Here is a 23,917-nt window from a genome sequence, read left to right on the forward strand (position 1 = left end):
ACCAGCTGACATCGTAGACCATTAACGCCACATTTTTCCGTGCTGACCTGACGGATACGTTCGTCGTAAGTCCCACATTAATTTCTGCTGTTATTTCATGCAGTCTTGCTTGTCTGTTAGCACTGATAACTCAATGCAAACGCCGCTGCTCTCGGTCGTTACGTAAATTCCGGCGGCCATAACGTTGTCCGTGGTGGTACTCGCAGCTCACTCCTGACACTGTGGATCTCGGAATATTAAATTTCCTAACGATTTCCGAAATGGAATATCCCATGCGCCTAGTTCCAACTACTATTCTGCGTTCAAAGTCTATTAATTCCCGTCCTGTGGCCAAAATCGCGTAGAAAACCTATTCACATGAATGACCTGAGTACAAGTGAGAGCTTCGCCACTGCACTCTGCTTGTATACCTTGCGTACCCGGTACTATCGTCATTTGTATATGAGCATATCGCTATTCCATTTGTTACTTCGATGTATACCGACACTCCAAACAATTGTATTATATTTATTATATTGTTAAATCTAGTATTATACAAAATTTCCGGTTTTACAAGGAAGGGGGCAGGAAATCAGCTGCGACCTTTGTGATGGAATCATATGGCCAGTTACTTACTGCAGTTTATACAAACTACAGGAAATCTCTTCCAGGATGGTTAGACCGTGATTTGAACCTCATTCTTTCCGCTAACAGTTCCTCCAGAATAGGTGCCAGCTGTCCAGCAACTGTATAACTTCGTTAGCAACGTAATTACTAAACAGTTGTGAAACCTTTCACAGTATGATTGGGAAGCATATGAGATATCTCTCTGGTAAAATAGATATTAAGGCATAGAACATACGAGTAAACTGTGGAATACATCCCATATTTCTACACCAATATCGAAAGATTTAAGGTATGGAAGAATTAGAAAATGTTATGTCGATTCGAGAGCATTAGAGAGGGAGGACTAGTTTAGTTGAATGAGAAAGAGAAATAAACAGGCTTTGGTCTATTTACTGTAAAGCAATCATCCAGACATTCACCTGCCGTGAGTTAGGGAAATCACAGTAAACCCAATTCTGCATGTTTCGGCATGGACCTGAAGCCTACTCCTCGAGTAGATGTGCCCAGTGTCGTAAATACTTCGCTACCTCAGTCGGTAATTTAAGGAAGGTTGCAGACAGTACATTTCGCTCATGTAGAAACTCCGGAAATGGATTAGACAATTAGTGTACTTAAAGAGCATATTAAAAAGTATTCTGCCACCTTTGCATCACTTAGCGAACAAGCAAGATAAGTCAAAGTGATCTTCCCTCAAAAGTTAAGCCTACGTACCGGACCCAGATTCGATCTCAGATCTTCGTCTTTCGTATTCAACGCTCTAGCGACTGATCAATATGAGAACCCGTCAAAGACAGACCGCAAATTTTAACCTGTGTCATTAACGGAGCAAGGCGAATGTACACAGTGTTTTTCAGAATACCGATTAATCCGTGAACTTATTTGTACAATTTCTGAGTAGACGTCATCTGATCTATATTAACGACATAGGAGACAATATGAGTAGCCGTCTTAGATTGTTTTTAGATGATGCTGTCATTTACCGTCTTGTAAAGTCATCAGATGATCAAAACGACTTGCAAAATGATTTAGATAAGATATCTGTGTGGTGCGAAAAGTGGCAATTGACCCTGAATAAAGAAAAGTGTAAAGTTATTCACATGAGTATTAAAAGAAGTCAGCTAAATTTCGATCGCGCGATAAGTCACACAAATCTGAAGGCTGTAAATTCAGGTAAATACTTAGCGATTAAATTACAAATAACCTAAATTGGAACTATCACGTAGAAAATATTGTGGGTAGAGCAAACCAAAGACTGCGATTCACTGGCAGAACACTTAGAAGGTGCAACAGGTCTACTAAACAGACTGCTTGCACCACGCTTGTCCACCCTATTCTGGAGTATTGCTGTGCGCTGTGGGATCCGCATCAGTTGGGACTGACGGATGACATCCGAAAAAGTACAAAGGGCAGCTCGTTCTGTATTATCGCCAAATAGGGGAGATAGTGTCACAGACATGATACGTGAATTGGAGTGGCAATTGTTGAAACATAGGCGTTTTTCGTTGCGACGGGATCTTCTCATGAAATTTCAATCACCAGTTTTCTCCTCCGATTGAGAAAACATTCTGTTGGCACCCACCTACATAGAGAGAAATGATCATCACGATAAAATAAGAGAAATAAGGGCTCTCACAGAAAAATTTAAGTGCTCGTATTTCCCGCGTGCCGTTTGAGAGTGGAACGGTAGAGAGACAGCTTGAAGGTGGTGCATTGAACCCTCTGCCAGGCACTTTATTGTGAATAGCAGAGTAATCACGTATATGTAGACGTAGATGTAGATGTAATACATCTCAATTTTTTCAACGGGAATTTGTGTAATAATTCTTGGGGAGCAAGATAGGTAATGTTGATACTAACAGTCTCCGATACTTACCTAGGCAAAAATGGAACGCCATGCCACATCATCCCCTCCATTTATTATGTCATATCAATCTTTTCTCTCTTCCAAGCCGTGGATACAAACCGAATCCAGTACAGGTCCACTAATCCCAAAAAGAAAAAGAAAGTGGAAAACCCATATCACAGCACCGGTCTCAGCACCGGTCTCCCACGGAGAAGATCAATCTTGCCGAGGCTGCTTGGTCTTTTATCAGATTTAGATGAGAGCAAGTGAGTTCTCATTTGATCGCTGTGAACATTACGGCACGCAAGGAGAAACGGCTGGAGGAAAGCGCTGCTACCAGTAAATGCCAGCGCGACCTATCTGCGCAGCCGCTTAACGGTTTCGCTCCGCGTCTCTGACTCAGCTCTCGTGTCTGCTAACCCTTGCGACAATATCCTCTTCTGTTCCTATACTGCTTCTCTTCCCTCTAACAGCCTTACGTTTATTGTGTCGGTGTTTCTAGTGATACAGAGTTGAATCAGTATTATGAACACATTGTACAAAATGTCATTTCACTACATTCGTGGATTGGTTACACTAATCTAAAACTTAAAGTCATTAAAATCTGTGGAATAGTCTCGAAAAAGTAGATGAACGCACTAAAACAAATCAATGGAAGAACTATAGAGGAATCTTTAAAGGCAGGCATTCAAACCGTCAAAATAACTGAAATCAATGAGTGAATTCAATGGATGGAACATGTGGAATTATGATGGGTTTTAAAAGATCAACTATACATATCTTCCGAAAAACTGTTAAAAGATGATTTCTTTAAGCGATTGTGTTATTTCGGTCCATTCCAAAAGAACTTGTATTAAAATAGCCAGAGTAGAGTCCAAGACGCGCACACCTCTCTCGATGGAATGTCAGATATGCCAAAAGTACTCAACGGAACTGACGTCAGGTGAGCTGTATGCAACACGGGTAGCCTCATAACCGTTTCCTGCTCCTCGGACAATGTTCACACCATTATGGAGCAATAGGGTGGTATATTGTCTTGCTGTAGTTATAGGTCGCCTGTTGAGGGTTGTAGACAAACATACGGATACACACGATCGTACTGTAGGTTTCTGTATCTTTAGAGACATCTCTACAAAGGGCAATCACAGAAGCTGGACAGACAAATAAAGTTACAAGAAAGGTAACTGAGACGAAGCAGTGAGTAACAGAAGAAATACTTGAATTGATCGACACAATAAGGCAGTAATCTTCAAGAAAAGAGAGGAATACAGTAATGTAAGTCACATAGCAGTGAAAAAATGGGAAGTGCAGAGAAACTAAGGCGAAATGGAAGCAGGAAAAGTGTGAAGAAATTGGGGAAAAAAAGTGTCGTCGGAAGGACACATTAAGTATATATAACTATCAAAACATTCTCCGTGGAAGTCAAAAGCAAAGGTGTCAACATTAAGAGTGCAGGAGAAATTACGCTGTTAAACGTAGAGCAGGAAATGGTCAGATGGAAAGAATACATTGAAAGCCCCTACGAGAGGGATGAACTGTCTGTTGACATGGTCGAAGAAGACATTGAAGTTGGTTTGGAAGACTATATGTAAGATCCAATAAGAATGGAAGCGAAGGGATGGGTTAAAAAGGCTGTAAGACAGGGATGCAGCATATCTTCCCTACTGTTCAAACTGCACATCGAAGAAGAAGGACTGACGGAAATGATAAATAGGTTCAAGAGTGGCGAAAGAATATCAACGATAAGATTCGCTGACGAAGTTGCTATTCTCAGTGAAAAAGAGAAATTACAGGGCACACTGGACCGAATGAACAGTCTACTGAGCATAGAATGTGGATTGAGATCAAATCGAAGAAAGACTAAAGCAATGAGAAACAGCAGAAATAAGCTTAGCAATAAAGTTAACATCAAAATTGGGATCACGAAGTAGATTAAGTGAAGGAATTCCGCTACCTTGAAAGCAAAGTAACAATGGCGGACGAAGCAAGGAAGGCACAAAAATCAGACTAGCACAGGGAAAGAAGACATACATGGTAAAAAAATCTCCTAGTCTCAAACATTGGCCTTAATTTGAGCAAGAAATTTCTGAGAATGTACGTCTGGAGCAAAGAATTCTGTGGAAATGATCGTGGATTGTATGGGAACCGGAGAAGAAGAGGATCGAAGTGTCTGAGATGTGGTACTACAGAAAGATGCTAAACTTAAGCGGGCTGATAAAAATAAGAAACGAGCAGGTCCTGCGCAGAATCGGAGAAGAAAACATTCAGAAGAAGAAGGAACAGGTTGATAGGAAATACGTTAATACACGTGAGAATAGCTTCCATGGTACTAGAGTGAGCTGTAGAGAGTAAAATACTGCAGAAAGACTGGAATATATCCAACGAATAATTGAAGACGACGAGTGCAAATGTTACTCTAAGATAAAGAATTTGGCATAGAAAAGGAATTCGTAGCTGGCCGCATCTAACCAGTCAGACGACTGATGATTCAAAAGAAAGGGAAGATGTCAGACTATCAGAGTTTTCCTTTTATCACCGATAAAGGTACTCTAGAGAACAGTACTTTCGTGAACGCTGCCCTGTGTTTAATAGCAGTGATCATCTAATTTGGTTGTCGGTGTGTTCGTGCCCTGCCATCAGCGAGTAACATAGCAGTGACTCACATGCGGTGGCACGCATGTGAGTCACTGGCCTCTCTATCCTATCACGTTGAGGTGGTCCCAGACCAGTGGTTACCAACCTGGGGGTAATTACCCCCGAGGGCTAAAGTGAAATTTTCTGAGGGGTGAAAACAAAATAGGTTTGTTTATGGTTTGTCACGAAATTAAATTTTCGTTAAATGATAATATTGGTTACTTTTTCTCAATAATTGCTTTTCCTCAATTACTAGCATTATGACACTAAGCGGAGGAGATGAAAGGTTACTCTCACTCACATAGTCCACTCACTGCATACGTACTTTGTACTTTCTACCTTACACACACGACGGGAAAAGCACTAAATATTTGATTGAAACGTGTTCTCCAGACTGTAGATAGTTCCTGCATAGACCAGAGATTGAGTCATCTCTCAATTCGAAACAGTTAAACGAATTGACAGCACCAAACAACAATAACTACATAAGGTTACTGTAGTACTCCACACAGTGTTATTATTATTATTTTATTGGTCAGGCATAAAGCATTAACAGTTGGAAGTGTACCAATTTCTGACAACGCATAAGTAAGGAGTCCAGTCAAGTGATTTACAAACAGTAGCCGGCCAGAGTGGCTGAGCGGTTCTTGGCGCTACTGTCTGGACCGCGCGACCGCTACTGTCGCAGGTTCGAATCCTGCCTCGGGCATGAATGTGTGTGATGTCCTTAGGTTAGTTAGGTTTAAGTCGTTCTAAGTTCTAGGGAACTGGTAACCTCAGAAGTTAAGTCCCATAGTGCTCAGAGCCATTTGAACCATTTTGCACAGTGCAGGGGAAGCAGTAACCGCCAGGGAGAGGAGTATCCAGGGGGGAAGTGTTTTGTAACAAGTGCCCACGCTTATTGTGGATAGTCAGATTTCTTGCGTGAGAAGGAGTTGTAGGTAGCACTCGCGATACAGCGGGAATTGCTTCAGCCTTCATTCCAAAACACACACACACACACACACACACACACACACACACGTGCGCGCGCGCGCGCGCGCTTCGGGGTAATAGTTTAAGAAAGGTTGGGAACCACTGCTCTAGGTGGTGTGACAGCTTACCGGTTATTGTTGTCCATCGCTAAATTGACTACTTACTTGCTGCGTCGCGGCTCGCCTGTCCACTGTCATTACTAACCAACGCAAAACGAAGCCACTACCAAACCAGGAACCACCTTGGTCAGATGTCTAGGTGCAGCAACGCTCTCATTCAAAGTCCACAGCACGTGTTCTAGTGGCTAGTGTTGCTGCGTCTGGATCACGGGATCCCGGGTTCAATTCCCGGGCAGGTGGGAATGCTCTGCCCAGGGACAGGGTGTTTGTGTTGTCCTCGTCATTTCATCATCATCATCATCATCATTCGTGACAGTGGCTAGATTGGATTGTGTAAAAATTGGACTGTTTTAAAATTGGGAATTTGTACGTGGGCTGATGACCGTGCAGTTGAGCGCCCCACAAACCAAACATCATCGCTTCTCATTCAAAGCAACACGCGTCGTTACCTGACAGAGTATGCATGGAAAGGGATCGCGAAACATGACACGACGGCATGCTGTTAACGTAAATACATTTTTTGATGCCGAGAAGGACAAAGAAGCGACAGTGCTGGCAGTTAAAATGATGGTTTATCCATGCAAAATGTTAAAACTGAGAAAGTCAATGGTGTGCAAATTACGGAAAGAGAAAGACGATGAAGAGAGGTATGGGGGAGGAAGTCCAGAGTGGGCAAAATGAAATTGGCCCGGGAGGTACGAGGGCTATTTTTTTTTTTCAGTGTCCAATCGGTGGCGAAAGAGCACAGCGAAGATTCGATGACGCTTTGCGCAGATGTGTTGCGCGGTGTCTCTAGCACGACCGTCAATGGCGTAATGTTGTACTTTTCAATTATGGGCGCAGTGAGCATGTAAAGACGCCTAAAAAAATAGAGTCCGCCGCCAAGGTTAAAGTACGTGCTAAAATTCAATTTCTTCATGCTGAGGGGGTCCGCCTGATTCCCATTCAGCTCACATAACGTAAATGTCATGAGTAACAGCAAAGTGCGGCAGTGGTGCTGGTACTTTTAGTACAATTCTCTACCGCATACTACAGCTGCAACGTAGACCCCCCTGCATCGTTTCCGATCGAAAGTGTTTGATCAACCACAATACAGTTCGGAATTGGCTCCCTTTCATTTTAATATCTTTGCTCATACGAAACGCTGGCTATGGGGACAGCATTTTGGTACAGAAAACGAGCTGCAGCCCAGCGTAGAGGACTGCCGGAAAGCACAAGCGACTGCCTTCTATGACGAGAGTATTAGAAAGTTAGTACCACACACTATGAGTGACGTCTAAGTCGCAGTGGCGAGTCTGTGGAGACGTAGCTGGAAGGTGTATCTAAGATAGGCAACTTGGTGCGGATCTTAAGTACAGTGAGATATTTCTGAACCAGTTTTGTTTTGTCCATCCTCTATGTGCCCAAAGAACGAACAAGACGACATACTTTCAAAAGAAAGCTCATTAAATTCTTACGAAGAAAGATAAGTATTAGAATCATAGCACCCAGCAGATTATTCAGATGAAACGTGAATTCTCATACAGTGTCTGGCCAAAAAAATGAACCGCCCAGGAGAAGTGGAAACGGAATGAAATTTCGTGGATTGAGACGATACTTGATCTTATTTCAGCGATTACAAAATCGAATCAGATTTACAAACAACTTGACAGTATGAGCCCATACTGAGCGTCATACGACGGTATCACATTCCTCCCCCCAACTGCCGTCCTCCCTGACCTAGATGCATGCACTGATTCGGTTGGGAAGGGTCTCATCAGGCCGTTGTATCCTCCCCTGAGATAAGCTGACCCACAAGTATTGTAACTGCTTCTTGATATCCTGGATGCTGGAACTGCGAAGCAGTTGACGTCTGCACTGGTCCCACAAATACCAGGTGTACAAGTATGGAATGCGCATTTTTTCTCTAAAAACATGCTATATTCAGAATAATGATAGCTAGTGCTTTATTCAAAAGATAGTCCATCGTTTGTTAACATTTTTCTCATTCTTTGTGCAAATTTTGAATACCACGCCAGAAGGAGTTTTACCCTTTGGCTGCGAACCATTCATCGAGTCATTTTTTCACATCTTCGTAAAAACTATAGTGCTACTCAGCAAGTGTGTGACCCATCGACGCAACAAGTGGTAACTGGATGGAACCAAGTCTGGTGAGTGTAGAACTTCCCAGCCGAATCCTTCCAACATCTCGCCGAATATGAAGGAACATTGTCGTGAAGAAAAATGACTTTGCTTGGCCTCTTTAGGTATTATTGTCATGTTCAAGCAGCGAAAGGCTCAAATAGGTTAATTGTTGCTGATAACGTTCAGTATTAACCGTTTCTGCCAAAGTGGTCGACACGATGCAAACATGACTTCCTTTTGTACCGAGCGAGCAAAATGTGACATGTGTTTTTGTGCTTTCCCATTTCGCTGTCGTTCAACGCGTGTGGTACCCATCTGCCGGTCTTCTGAATCTTTCCCGTCTCTCGTAGCCGATTGGAAACAGCTTGTTGACGATCGCCCAATTGCTCAGCTGGCTTTTTTTGTGTTTGCAAGCATCTTCGTTCAACAATGCTTCCAATTCCTCATCTTCGTATTTTTTTTGGCGGTTTTCCAATTTCCTTGTCTGCAACATCGAAGTAGCCATTTTTGAAATGCCGAAACCACCGTTCACACGTATCTCGCCATGGAGAATGTTCACCATAAGCTTATCGACGTAATCGGTATGATTCAGCAGCAGTTTTCTTCAAATGAAAACAAAAAATTAATGCTGTCCACGAATGCTCTTTGTCCGGTATAAATTTCGACATACTGAGCCCAACAACACAACCCTGTGCACACAGTTTTCCAATTTATCCCTCATTGTCCGGTATAAATTTCGACATACTGAGCCCAACAACACAACCCTGTGCACACAGTTTCCCAATTTATCCCTCAATTATGACCCAACAAAATGGTGCAGTGTCAAAACTTTATATCGCATACTGCATTGGCGCGTCGTCTGTTGTCTGAAATTTGCATTTCGTACTTGAACACTAGGTGTTCTATCGAGGACAGACCTGGGGTTCCTTGCTGGCCACTGGAGTAGCTCAACATCGAGTAGGCAATTCATACAGACACGTGACGCGTGTGGAAGAGCATTCTCCTGTTGAAAAATTGCATCATGATACTGTCATATCAGAGGTAAGACATAAGGACGGAGGATGTCCGTAATGTGTCATTGTGCGCCAGCGATGGCTTCCCACTGCATGACCACAGGAATAACACCGTTGTGCATTCCAAAGTATTGGATGAATTGGACCTCTCCCCTGTTCTTCGCCGCTATACTCACTGTGATTCGTCGCTAAACACAATGTGACACCACTCATTAGGTGTCCATGGTTCTAGGCGCTTCAGTCCGAAACCGCGCTGCTGCTACGGTCGTAGGTTCCTGCCTCGGGCATGGGTGTGTGTGTGATGTCCTTAGCTTAGTTCTAAGTCTAGGGCACTGATGACCTCAGATGTTAAGGCCCATAGTGCTTAGAACCATTTGAACCATTTGTCCATGTTTCCCGCGCACGGTGTCACTTGAAACGCAGCCGTTTGTGTTGTGGTGTCAACGGCAGCCTACCCGTGGGACTGTAATTCCTCCATCTGTCCACTCACAGTCTCCGACCAGTGGTGTGGAATGACACAGAATGTTATAGGGAACCCGTTATTTGTTCTTGGATGGCAGGCTCAGATGTGAAGTAGTTACGAAATGCTTGGTGCAGAATACAGCGGTCCTCCATTGAGGTGGTCAGAGATGGTCGACTGGAACCTTGACGGGAAGCATGCCTGACCTCACGTTCTCATGCAGTCCAACATGGGGCCACTGTCACATCCGAATGTCCCAAAAATCTGGATATTGCACGATTCTTCCAGCCGGCCAAATGGAGACCGCCAATCAGGTCCCTTTCAAACACTGTCAGATGCTGATAACTCTGTCTCTCACGAGTACTCAGCATGTGTATGGCCTTCGCAGTGATCACTCAACATCTGACGCTCTTCACGCCCCTTATTCTCCTACCTCGCCTGGTAACAACACCAAACACTGACAACATTTCTGTACTTTGGTGACCGTTGTACCTATCACAGAGTTGGAAATATTTAATATTTACGTATCCGTACATTGTGTGTACATGTACCATGTAACATTGACAACGTATCACGTCTTCTGGGTGCTACAGCTTTTTTTTTCAGGCAGTGTGTATTACACCCTGAATAAATGTTGTCAAGTGTGCGAGGACTGTTATGAAACAAAATTGTCAGTCAATGTTTAATTATTGTTCAAATGTGTGTGAAATATTATGGGACTTAACTGATAATGTCATCAGTCCCTAAGCTTACACACTACTTAACCTAAATTATCCTAAGGACAAACACACAGACACCCATGCCCGAGGGAGGACTCGAACCTCCGCCGGGACCATCCGCATAGTCGATAACTGCAGCTCCTTAGATCGCTCGGCTAATCCCGCACGGCGTTTAATCATTGTGTTGTGTGTGGTATTGGCGCGTAGCGTGCGAGAGTGCTCCACTTATAAGAATATTTGAGTGTACATTACCACTGCCTCCTCGTTTTTCGTGCGTGAACACGACGGTGTTGCCACCGAAGTTAGCTCTTGTGTCCACTTTGGCAAATAATACATTCCATCATAGCGGAACACCATCCTTCTCATCCCCATGTTGCTGGCCACGTTAGTCGCCTCCGCTGGTGGTGGTTTCTCCAGAAACGACGTACGCGCGGTGTAGCTCTGAGGTGGTGCCACATGGAAAGTAAAATGTAGTTTCAGGAGCAGAGGCTTCAATTTTTTTTTCGGTACACTTGATTTGTGGAACGTTAACTGGGTCAGATTCTTACAGGGTGTGCAGTGGAAGTCTTATAACATCACACTCCAAACGGGCAAGTCACAACACATTTTCCGTGTACGTTTAAACCCGTCTACTTGTGTACTGCAGCTAATAGTTTGACTTCCTCTGATCAATATTACCGTTGTTGTTGATCGATAATCTGCACGGTATTTGGTATTTGAAAGAAGTGATATGAATTGTTCGGCAGTAAAACTTTTTCCTAGAACTGACAGTGAATCAGTGCTTTGAGATTTTGTCTCCAGTGCCAGTAAAACTCTTTTTACCTCATTCTACAGTATCCATACTGTTCAAAAGGATTGTATGGGTAACCTCAGTCTTGAAGGGACGTGCCTCCCTGTTCGGCCTACTCGGTCGTTTATGAGAACATTGTTGTCATTCTTACAATTATGAAGGAAGGCCTACATGTATTATCGCACGAGTTAGGGGGTCCTTGGGCATGTGTGTACTTGAGTGTCGTATCATACTGGAAGACCAGCAGGAAACTTGATCCATACTAGTTACCGTATTCCCTGACAGAGAGACAAATGCAAAAAATTCGAAAAATTTCGAAGTAGTTTATCTTGCTGTCTAAATATAACGATTATACGAGTAGGTTTAAAAAACTGTATTTATCATTATACATTTTAAATTAAACCTCAAAAGAAGTGAATATGAAGACACGCCAATAGCAGTTCGAGAACCCTGAATCGTAAACGTTTTCTGGGAATACCCGCTACAAGCACCAAAGGCACTTAAAACCATTCGTCATACATCAGTTCTCTCATGTCAGCACCTCAGAACGTTCATCGAAAATTTTCAACGAGTGTTTTCCTGCAGTACGGTTTACATTCTTCAGGCTGCCTCTGACACTCTGATCTTGAGCCATTCGACTCTGCCTTGATACCATGTGTAGACTCTAGAGAGGACCTTCTGCAGAATTGTGACAGTTAGTATGCTATGCCGGCCGCGGTGGTCTCGCGGTTCTAGGCGCGCAGTCCGGAACCGTGCGCCTGCTACGGTCGCAGGTTCGTGTGTGATGTCCTTAGGTTAGTTAGGTTTAAGTAGTTCTAAGTTCTAGGGGACTAATGACAACAGCAGTTGAGTCCCATAGTGCTCAGAGCCACTACCATTTAGTATGCTATGATATCAAAAAATATTTGGGAGAAACTTCTGACAGACCCATTTAATAACGCCAAAACAATTTTTGGAAAGGAAAATACGTAATTGGGACTGTTTCGCAAGCTTTCCAAGACCGGTTTGTTTGCTCATGCTCGTAAGTTAAGGGATCTTCGAGATGCAAGACAAAATTATCATTGCGTTATGGGTGCATTGTGCCAATATAATTGTGGCGGGACTAAACGAAACACATGACATTAAGGGCACGACAGTACGATGAAACCTGGTATGTCTGCACAAGTTTCTGTGTGCAAACGTCATTAGTGCGGTGGTTCTGTGCAAACACTGCGTCTGTTTCTCTACATTATGCGAGTTGCAGACAAGCAGGATGCCGCTGAAAATGCGTTTGCATGTTTGGATGACTTTAAATTGACGTGACAGAAGTTCGTGGGATAGTGATATGGACATACACTCCTGGAAATGGAAAAAAGAACACATTGACACCGGTGTGTCAGACCCACCATACTTGCTCCGGACACTGCGAGAGGGCTGTACAAGCAATGATCACACGCACGGCACAGCGGACACAACAGGAACCGCGGTGTTGGCCGTCGAATGGCGCTAGCTGCGCAGCATTTGTGCACCGCCGCCGTCAGTGTCAGCCAGTTTGCCGTGGCATACGGAGCTCCATCGCAGTCTTTAACACTGGTAGCATGCCACGACAGCGTGGACGTGAACCGTATGTGCAGTTGACGGACTTTGAGCGAGGGCGTATAGTGGGCATGCGGGAGGCCAGGTGGACGTACCGCCGAATTGCTCAACACGTGGGGCGTGAGGTCTCCACAGTACATCGATGTTGTCGCCAGTGGTCGGCGGAAGGTGCACGTGCCCGTCGACCTGGCACCGGACCGCAGCGACGCACGGATGCACGCCAAGACCGTAGGATCCTACGCAGTGCCGTAGGGGACCGCACCGTCACTTCCCAGCAAATTAGGGACACTGTTGCTCCTGGGGTATCGGCGAGGACCATTCGCAACCGTCTCCATGAAGCTGGGCTACGGTCCCGCACACCGTTAGGCCGTCTTCCGCTCATGCCCCAACATCGTGCAGCCCGCCTCCAGTGGTGTCGCGACAGGCGTGAATGGAGGGGCGAATGGAGACGTGTCGTCTTCAGCGATGAGAGTCGCTTCTGCCTTGGTGCCAATGATGGTCGTATGCGTGTTTGGCGCCGTGCAGGTGAGCGCCACAATCAGGACTGCATACGACCGAGGCACACAGGGCCAACACCCGGCATCATGGTGTGGGGAGCGATCTCCTACACTGGCCGTACACCTCTGGTGATCGTCGAGGGGACACTGAATAGTGCACGGTACATCCAAACCGTCATCGAACCCATCGTTCTACCATTCCTAGACCGGCAAGGGAACTTGCTGTTCCAATAGGACAATGCACGTCCGCATGTATCCCGTGCCACCCAACGTGCTCTAGAAGGTGTAAGTCAACTACGCTGGCCAGCAAGATCTCCGGATTTGTCCCCCATTGAGCATGTTTCGGACTGGATGAAGCGTCGTCTCATGCGGTCTGCACGTCCATCACGAACGCTGGTCCAACTGAGGCGCCAGGTGGAAATGACATGGCAAGCCATTCCACAGGACTATATCCAGCATCTCTACGATCGTCTCCATGGGAGAATAGCAGCCTGCATTCCTGAGAAAGGTGGATATACACTGTACTAGTGCCGACATTGTGCATGCTCTGTTGCCTGTGTCTATGTGCCTGTTGTTCTATCAGTGTGATCATGTGATGTATCTGACCCCAGGAATGTGTCAATAAAGTTTCCCCTTCCTGGGACAATGAATTCACCGTGTTCTTATTTCAATTTCCAGGAGTGTAGATGGCGCTAGTATCGGGTGCGTAAGGTATATACAAAAGGGCAGTGCATTGGCGGAGCTCTCATTTGTACTCAGGTGATGCATGTGAAAAGATTTCCGACGTGTTTATGGCCGCACGACGGGAGTTAACAGACTTTGACACGAAATGGTAATTGGAGCTAGACGCATGGGACATTCGATTACGGGAATCTTAGGGAAATCAGTATTCCGAGATCCACAGCATTAAGAGTGTGCCAAGAATACCAAATAGTAAGCATTGCCTTTACTACGGACAACACGATGGCTTATGAGCTACACTTAACGACCGAGAGTAGCGGTTGTACCCTAGACTACTCGAGCCGTGGCCTGGTCAAATGAATTCCGATTTCAGTTGGAAAGAACTGATGACAAGGTTCGACAGTGGCGCAGACCCCACGAAGCCAAGGACCCAAGCTGTGAACAAGGCACTGTGCACGCTGGTGGTGGCTCCACAATGGTGTGGGCTGTGTTTACATGGAATGAACTGTATCCTCTGTTCCAGCTGAACCGATCATTGACTGGAAATGGTTATGCTCGGCTACTTGGAGACCATTTGCAAATTCATGGACTTTATGTTCCCAAACGATGGAAGTTTCATAGATGCCAATACTTCATGTAACCAGGCCACAATTGTTCGTGGCAGATTTGAAGAACAATCTGGACAATTCTACCGAATGATTTGGCTACCCAGATGGCCCGATTTATGGGGTCAGTTAGTAATTATAATAATATTAATGTTGTGTGACGAGGGCCTCCCGTCGGGTAGACCGTTCGCCTGGTTCAAGTCTTTCGATTTGGCGCCACTTCGGCGACTTTCGCATCGATGGGGATGATTAGGACAACACAACACCCAGTCCCTGAGCGGAGAAAACCTCCGCCCCGCCCGAGAATCGAACCCGGGCGCTTTGGATTGACATTCTGTCGCGCTGACCACTCAGCTACCCGGGGCGGACGGGTCAGTTAGTGCAGAGTATCCTGCAGCTGGAACACTTTCGCAATTATGGACTGCAGCAAGGCAGGGCACTTCCAACGACTTGTTGAGTCTATGCCAAGTCGAGTTGTTGCACTATGGCGGGCAAAAGGAGGTCTGACACGATATTAGGATGTATCCCACGACTTTTGTCACCTCGGTGTACTGCCTCACAGAGTCCGTTTACCCGAGAGAATCACGGAACTGCTGAGAGGGCACAAGCGGATCGCGAGCTATAGACGGGCTGTCCCGAAAGCGTGCGGAGGACGTTAGCAGAGAGAGAAGCCGTAACGGCGCGGCGCGAGTCTTTCACAAGACGGCTGTCGGTGGCCGCTTTCTCCTGGCAGCGCTCGCGACCGCCGACCGCCGCGCATCGCAAACAAAATACGTGCCAGCCCGCCGTGTGCTTTCCTCTGCCTCGTACATTTCTACCATCTACACCTGAGAGCTTCGTACCGTTTTCCAAATAATAATCTGCCGATGTACTTCAGAACCGGCTGCGTCGTTTCCAAAGCCAGCGTTATAAAAATAACCCTACCTCACGCTTGCGGAGGTTTTTCTATTGGGTTGGAAGTCCCGTTTACAATAAAGCCATGAGATATAAAGTCAGATTTGAAAGAAATCAGTCTAGGTTCTGTATAGTGAACCATTTCGGCACTCACTTGTTTCGATATAGGTGCCCTGTGAAGCACGTATCGAGATCACTGCACGTTTAAGTGTCTGTGTTTCCAGCAGTTGATTAAGGGACGATCACAGAGTTTCTCCTCGAAGGCCGTACAGTCCAGAATCAGGACAAATCGCCGTGAGCATTGAGGCAATTATCCTACCGGCGCACCAGGCTGAAGATACCTGTCTGCCCTGCTGAGCGAAGGACTGCGTAACTACCCGCTGTACATCCTCGTCCGACAGCAATTGTCAACCCTGCAAGGACTTTTTTAAGGGACCGAAGAGAAATCGGGGCTGTAGGGCGGGTGCTGGAGTGTCTCCTGTTTGAGTTGTCGTAACTTCTGCGTTATGAAATTTGCGTTATGGGGACGTGCGTTATCATGAAGCAGCAGCACCCATTGTCACAGTTTTCATTCTACAACGATGGTTTTCTAAAGTCATGCTGCCTCACACATATTCTTCATTCTCCGATGGATGTCTACCGGTGGTTGTCCTTCGGCAGCCAAGTAAAGAATAACAGCACGTTGGTCCTGTTCGGACACATTTGGTAATAACGTCACCATAGTTCACTTTTCCGCATTTACTGCACGTACGTAGAAAAGACACGAATGCCATACTCATCCTTTGTCTAAATCTCGTTGCTTGTACGCTCGCATCGGAACCGTGCTGCGTTGCATATACGCTGAAGCAACGTCTTCAAACGGAAAACTTTTGATCGTCCTTTATACATTCACATTTGTGATGTAGCAACTCTACTGGTATTCTCACTGTCCCGTTTCAGTACTATCGTGAAACGAGTGTCGTCTTAGTTATACTTCCTTTTGAAACGATCTCGTTTGTCCTTAAAAGGAAATATATTTCCGTAGCTGATTACTTTCGATTATATTACAACGAAATGCAAGCAATCACTGGTAGAAATTAAAACAACAATGATTAGTTTCTTTTTTTCCGTTCATATTTCCGACATTTTCATATTGCAAAACTTCCCAGATGAGTTTCACGGATGTGTGACATGTAGTATATTCCAACAGAAATGCCGCGCGGCCTAGCAGCGTTGTCTCAGGCGCCTTGCCACGGTTCGCGCGGCTGCCCCCATCGAGGGTTCGAGTCCTCCCTCGGGCGTGGATGTGTGTGTTTTCCTTAGCGTAAATTAGATTAAGTAGCGTGTAAGCCTAGGGAACGATTACCTCAGCAGTTTGGGCCCATAGAATGGCTCTGAGCACCATGGGACTTAACTTCTGAGGTCATCAGTCCCCTAGACCTTAGAACCACTTAAACCTAACCAACTTAAGGACATCACACACATCCACGCCCGAGGCAGGATTCGAACCTGCGACCGTAGCGGTCGCGCGGATCCAGACTGTAGCGCCTAGAACCGCTCGGCCACCTCGGCCGGCGGGGCCCATAGAAACTCGCCACAAAAAATTTTTTTCCAACGGAATGGAAAAGTTTCCTGCGTTAGCTATAGGCACGGTCACTGCATTTGGTAACACTCTGCAGGCGAAAGTGACCTTCATCATTGTTCACTGTTATGAATGTTCCTTCATTCCGCCCCTGTAGTTGTGTGGTCAGCGCGACGGAATGTCATCCCGGCAAGGTCGGAGATGTTCTCACTTCAAGAACTAGGTGTTCTGTTGCACTTATCATCATCATCATCTCATCCTCATCGACACACAAGTCACTGATGTGGCGTCAACTCAAAAGACTTGCACCAGGAGAACGGTCTACCCGACGGGAGGCTCTAGCCACACGACCTTTCATTTCATTTCTATGTTTCTTCACACGAAAGACAGAAACCAAAAGACTACATCAACATTTCGTAACCATCTGGAAATAAGGCTTTCGAAGATTCAGGTGAGATATGATCGAGTGCATGGAAAAAGACAAAGCCGTTTTCTCCGTTGTGCACGTATTCTGCTGGCGGGGTGAAAGTCTTTCGCAAAGGTGTTCAGTTGGACGTCTTACAAATTCCCTATTGTCTCAAAGCGTTACAACAAAGACGCGAACAAGTAACTTAAGTAATGTTTCACTCGTCTGTTTTGCAGAACTTTTCTTCCTATATATAATAGCCGGCCGCAATGGCCGAGCGGTTCTAGACGCTTCAGTCTGGAACCGCACGACCGCTACGGTCGCAGGTTCGAATCCTGCCTCGGGCATGGAAGCGTGTGATGTCCTTCGGTTAGTTAGGTTTAAGTACTTCTAAGTTCTAGGGGACTGATGACCTCAGATGTTAAGTCCCATAGTGCTCAGAGCCATTTGAACCTAAATATAATATTAACGTGACCGCTTATTTGCTACAGACGATGCAAAGCACAGAGCATTGTGATGGAAATTTCTAAACACTTCTGAATGGCTCTGATTCATTCAGGATAGCAACAGTATTTAAGAAATTAGAGAGTTACAACTACTCTTTATATCGTAACTTACATAATACCAGCTACTGTTGAATCCGCTCAATTACGTAACTACAATGAAAGGAAAAAGATGTTATTACTTCACTCTCTCAACCCCGTTCCAGTCAAAAGGTAGCCCAACGCGCATAGACGAATTATAATGTAATGATCAGTGTCCCTCAAAAAGCAGCTAATACGTTTGAATGTCCTTGGATATATCAGCACACTTGACATTATTGAAGCCGTTTCAAGGCAAAGTAACAAGAACGAAGGAAACCGCTGGCACGGCCTCCGCAGCGCGTGTCCTTCTAGGGGAAGTTGTCCGCCGCCTGCAGTGTCTCGAGACGTGTTCTACTTTATGCAAGTCGTCTGGCTACAGAATGACCTTTGCTTCACTGAATCGCTCAGCAAACTCCAATAGGACACGCGGCATCGTGTGTCACGTGACCTAAGTTCCAGTACGAGCCAAGAAACATATTAATTCCTCCAACGTACCTCTCGCATAATGAATGTGACGATGAAACTATAGAAATTTGTGCTAAAGCATAGGGGTAACGAAACTCCTTCTTCTAGCATAGAACCAGCGAGTGGAAAATGAAGGGGGTAAGATGATCCTGGTAGACGATGTAACTTCGTCTGATATTGTACGGTGGCATGCGAAGAACTGATACCGACTTAGACTTCGTTCGCATTTATAATGCAGAGTGACAAACACTTCTAGCTTTTTCCATGGTAGTCATAGAGGCTGTTCTTGGCAAAACAGTGGAAGGACAAAACTTCATAATAAAATCCGTGTTTTGTGCTTTGAATAGCTTTTCTACTTCACGAATACGCATTTCGATGCACATTTTCTTGATCAGGGCTACGGCTGTCGTCTTTGGAAATGTATAAATTTTAATGAAAACAATCTAAACAACATGCGTAACGTTGTCCATTGGGGCGTCATACACAACATAACACGGCAAAATTGACATATAAGCATCTCTGGCGTGTTGATGTCGCCATGAAGGCCCTTCCATGAAAACTGAATACTAATGATGAATTGTACATTGGTGAAGTAAAACTGCTATCGAAAAGAGAATATACGGATTTTATTATTATTTAAATGACACCATATCTGTTTTCAGCTGATATTTCTGTCCAACGTCAACGAGCAAGTCAAAAATCTTATGCTCAAAAATGGCATAAATGCTGAAATTACAATAGTAAACCAAAAACAGTAAAAGCTAAAAGCAAATATGACGTAATTAAAAACAGTTATACAGTAGAAGCTGTAGACCCATATTACAAGAAAATGATTTTATCATTATATTTCCCAATAAATATATTGTTCACAGTACAAAAATCTATTTTTAAAATCATGCGAGACAGCTTTGAACCGTCACTTGGCTGTTTTATGTTAATTTTCCAGTGTCGGAGTTGCATATCAGAAGCACCGTAATTTCTCTTAATTTTTACGTACGAACAAAGTGAAACAGAAGGAAAGCGAATAAGCAGATGTTGAGAAATGGCAAGGTACACAACTATATAGACACAGATATGTTAATTGATGCTCAAGAAACGAGTGCCTAGTCAACCTGCTGACTGCGCAAGAAAAGCTGCTTGGAAACCCCAGTATAAATGACCAATCAAAGGCGCAATAATTGCTTTTTGTTTAGTTCGTACTGCAATGTCACACGCTTATGGGTCTGTCAGCGGACATATATATTCCCTGAAATTGAAGTTATTTACGTAATACATTAGATAACAACGAATCGTGATTTAAATTCTGAACTGCAATTCTCGGACCATAGTGAGCCATTACTGTCACGCAAAATATCTTTAAGCCACCAAATAAATATTTTTCCTGTTAGTTTTCGGGTGTCATAGTTATGTATCAAAAGAAAGTACAGTAATTCCTTTTAATGTACAAGTAAAGTAAAATATGAGGAAAGGAAATAAGTTGCTGTTCAGAAATCGCAATGTCTTAACAATCGTCTAGGATAAAGCCCACTTGCAAGAGAACGTCTGCAAACATTGTTGCCATAGCACTGGTGCAAATACTCTCCAAATGCTGAAATGTGATTATTCAGCAAACAACTATGTAGATCTGTTGAGTAGTGCTCAGTAAATTAGTGCCTATTAATCTCTTCGATAAGGGTAGAAGCTAAAGTAATGAATTACAACTTGTGACAAGGCTCGGACTTGAATCCAGATCTCGTGCTCACTTGGCAGATGTGTTGTCCACTATACCACCGTGGAATTGTATCCGACACAGCTGTACAGACTACCCTACTCCAGGGCCCTCCCTAACACAAATTCACACTTCAGCCCATCATGGCACAAGTTTTAATTCAGTGCCTCATGTTCTACCATGGTGGAAGATAAAATTGAGACTCAGTATATCTCCAGGGAAATGTAATCCCATCGGATCAATAGATCACCTACTAAACTCGTTGACTGCGTTATACCTGTCTGCTTTGAAGCACACAATATGAAATCTCAGCAAAATGAATTAGAACAACTTTTTTTTCGTTTACACGTTGAAGTACCATACGTGTTCTCCAAAACTCGAACAAATTAGTAAGCCACGAGTAATAAAGCTACAATGAACTGCGATCTAAATTCTGAACTGAAATACGAAGACCGCAATGAACTGTGACATTTAAAAATTAGCGGTACTGTCTGGTGTGAAATACACAGGTACGGTAGGCGGTCCTCTCGCCTGCGCACAGCCCCGCAGTTCTGTGACCATCGAGCGTTCTCACAGAGGCCGGGAAGCTGTGCCGCGGAACGAGAGGGAGTCTCACCGACGAAGGCGAGGAGCAGGATGGCGGCGGCTGCTGCTGCGGGTCTCATGTTGCTCTGCGACGCGGCGCCGGACTGACCGCGGCGACCTTGCGGCTGCGCTTATACACGCCCGCCGCGAGAAAGTACCGGTAGGCGGCCTTTCGGCCAGCGCAATCTCTGAGCCCGCTGCTCCCTAGCCTTTTGTTGTGCACGGAACGCACGGTGGGCGCCCCGACGACATGTGTACAATTGTATACCGATAACGTTGACGACCGTCTTTTGCCGAATCCGAGAGCGTGAACTTTATGACGTCCCTAATGGAAAACTAGTAGAAGCCGACCTCGGGGAAGATCAGTTTGGATTCCGTAGAAATATTGTAACACGTGAGGCAATACTGACCCTACGACTTATCTTAGAAGCTAGATTAAGGAAAGGCAAACCTACGTTTCTAGCATTTGTAGAAGCAGAGAAAGCTTTTGACAATGTTGGCTCTCTTTCAAATTCTGAAGGTGGCAGGGGTAAAATACAGGGAGTGAAAGGCTATTTACAATTTGTACATAAACCAGATGGCAGTTATAAGAGTCGAGGGGCATGAACGGGAAGCAGTGGTTGGGAACGGACTGAGACAGGGTTATAGCCTCTCCCAGATGTTATTCAATCTGTATATTGAGCAAGCAGTGAAGGAAACAAAAGAAAAATTCGGAGTAGGTATTAAAATCCATGGAGAAGAAAGAGGTTCACCGATGACATTGTAATTCTGTCAGAGACAGCAAAGGACTTGGAAGAGCAGTTGAACAGAACGGATAGTGTCTCGAAAGGAGAATATAAGATGAACCTCAACAAAAGCAAAACGAGGATAATGGATGCTGAGCGATGCTGAGGGAATTAGATTAGAAAACGAGACACTTAAAGTAGTAAAGGAGTTCTGCTATTTGGGGAACAAAATAACTTATGATTGTCGAAGTAGAGAGGATATAAAATGTAGACTGGCAATGCCAAGGAAAGCGTTTCTGAAGAAGAGAAATTTATTAACATCGAGTATAGGTTTAAGTGTCAGGAAGTTGTTTCTGAAAGTATTTGTATGGAGTGTAGCGATGTATGGAAGTGAAACGTGGACGATAAATAGTTTGGACAAGAAGAGAATAGAAGCTTTCGAAATGTGGCGCTACAGAAGAATGCTGAAGATTAGATGGGTAGATCACATAACTAATGAGGAAGTACTGAATAGGATTGGGGAGAAGAGAAGTTTGTGGCACAACTTGACTAGAAGAATTGATCGGTTGGTACGACATGTTCTGAGGCATCAATGATTCACTAGTTTAGTACTGGAGGGTAAAAATCGGAGAGGGAGACCAAGAGATGAATACACTAAACAGATTCAGAAGAATGTAGGTTGCAGTAGGTACTGGGAGATGAAGAAGCTTGCACAGGATAGAGTAGCACGGAGAGCTGCATCAAACCAGGCTCAGGACTGAAGACCACAACAACAACAACAACGCTAACGACCGTCTTTTGCCGAATCCGAGAGCGTGAACTCTATGACGTCGCTAGTGAAAAAGAAATACCTCTCGAAGAACTACCCTCTACAAAAATCTACTAGCGCAGGCGCGAATCCAGGGTTCGACCCCGTGACAGTAACTGATTCTTGAGGGTACTTTTGGTCTGTCGGTGCAACTACAAAAATGCGTGATTTTGTCACTTTATTTGGGTAAATAGTCATCAACGGTGCTGATTTTTCGGCTGATACCTCGCTTACATCAGGAAATGCGGTCTTCTAGCGCATCAATGTTTTTCTGTTTCTGACACTCATAATTTTCGTCTAATTTTTAGATATTCTGCAGCACTATGCATTTCTCACGCCACACTTTTATGCATAAAAGTGTGGTGTGAGAAATGCATAAAAATATGGTGTGAGAAATACATGCGCTGCAGACATCTCAAAATTAGACGAAAATTATCAGTGTAAAAAACAGAAAAATATCGATGCACTAGCAGACCACATTTACCGATGTAAGCGAGAAATCAGCCGAAAAATCACCACCACTGATGATGCTTTACCTCAATAAAAATGGCTCTGAGCACTATGGGACTCAACTGCTGTGGTCATCAGTCCCCCCTCAATAAAACGAAACGCTTGTGGTGAATAAATCACGCATTTTTGTAGTTGCAACGACAGACCAAAAATATAAAGCAACTACAGACACTATGGCCACACAAATGAAGAATTTAGTGTCACCTTGTCAAGTCGCAGATTGTTCGTTGTTTAGGGCGTTTTAAGACCACCTGCATAGGATCGATGCCTGGTGCAAGCATTGGCAGTTCTGCTGAACCTACGACTTATCCTATAATGGGCGATCAAAAAGTTTCCTTTTGACGGCATTTCTGCATCGTATATGGAACGTAGTGCGACTCCGGTATAGGTATGTAATCTAGGGCTGTTGAATAAATTTTTATACTTCGATATATCGATATTCTGCCCAATAAATATCGATATAAAACGGCTCGATTCCTTTTTCCCGCTATATCGATATACAAAAGTCTATATCGAGTGCCGATATTTTTATTTTATATTATATTTTTTAGCATTTTTAGTAAATATTTGAAATTGTTCTTTTAAAATTATAGTGCAACATAATTTTACTTTCACTGTGTGAAGGAGTGTTACAAACTTTTTGAGCTTTCATCACACCCAGTCTTTCTCTTTGACTGTGTGAAGCAAAATAGGTGGTGGTGGTGGTGGTGGTTAGTGTTTAACGTCCCGTCGACAACGAGGTCATTAGAGACGGAGCGCAAGCTCGGGTTAGGGAAGGATTGGGAAAGAAATCCGCCGTGCCCTTTCAAAGGAACCATCCCGGCATTTGCCTGAAACGATTTAGGGAAATCACGGAAAACCTAAATCAGGATGGCCGGAGACGGGATTGAACCGTCGTCCTCCCGAATGCAAAATAGGTGGCACAAAGAAGAAGTCCGATTACACTGGGGGTGACGGTGTGACTGGCATAACAACATTTGCGATGTGAAGAAATAGCACACCACTTGGGTTAGAAAACAATTTTTAACGT

The 23,917-nt window shown here is 44.5% G+C and overlaps 1 protein-coding gene across 1 annotated transcript in view; it reads right to left on the reverse strand.

Moving 5' to 3' along the window:
* LOC126298893 (protein obstructor-E-like) overlaps nucleotides 1-20,963 on the reverse strand; it is a 79,556-nt gene extending 58,593 nt beyond the window's left edge. Inside the window, exon 1 of the mRNA XM_049990432.1 lies at nucleotides 20,876-20,963. Coding sequence (XP_049846389.1) covers nucleotides 20,876-20,924 — 49 coding nt within the window. The 5' untranslated portion in view covers nucleotides 20,925-20,963. The remainder of the gene's footprint in view (nucleotides 1-20,875) is intronic.
* Between the last annotated feature and the right edge of the window lie 2,954 nt (nucleotides 20,964-23,917).

This window comes from Schistocerca gregaria, chromosome X, assembly GCF_023897955.1.
Source record: "Schistocerca gregaria isolate iqSchGreg1 chromosome X, iqSchGreg1.2, whole genome shotgun sequence".
In the NCBI taxonomy this organism is placed as follows: domain Eukaryota; kingdom Metazoa; phylum Arthropoda; class Insecta; order Orthoptera; family Acrididae; genus Schistocerca; species Schistocerca gregaria.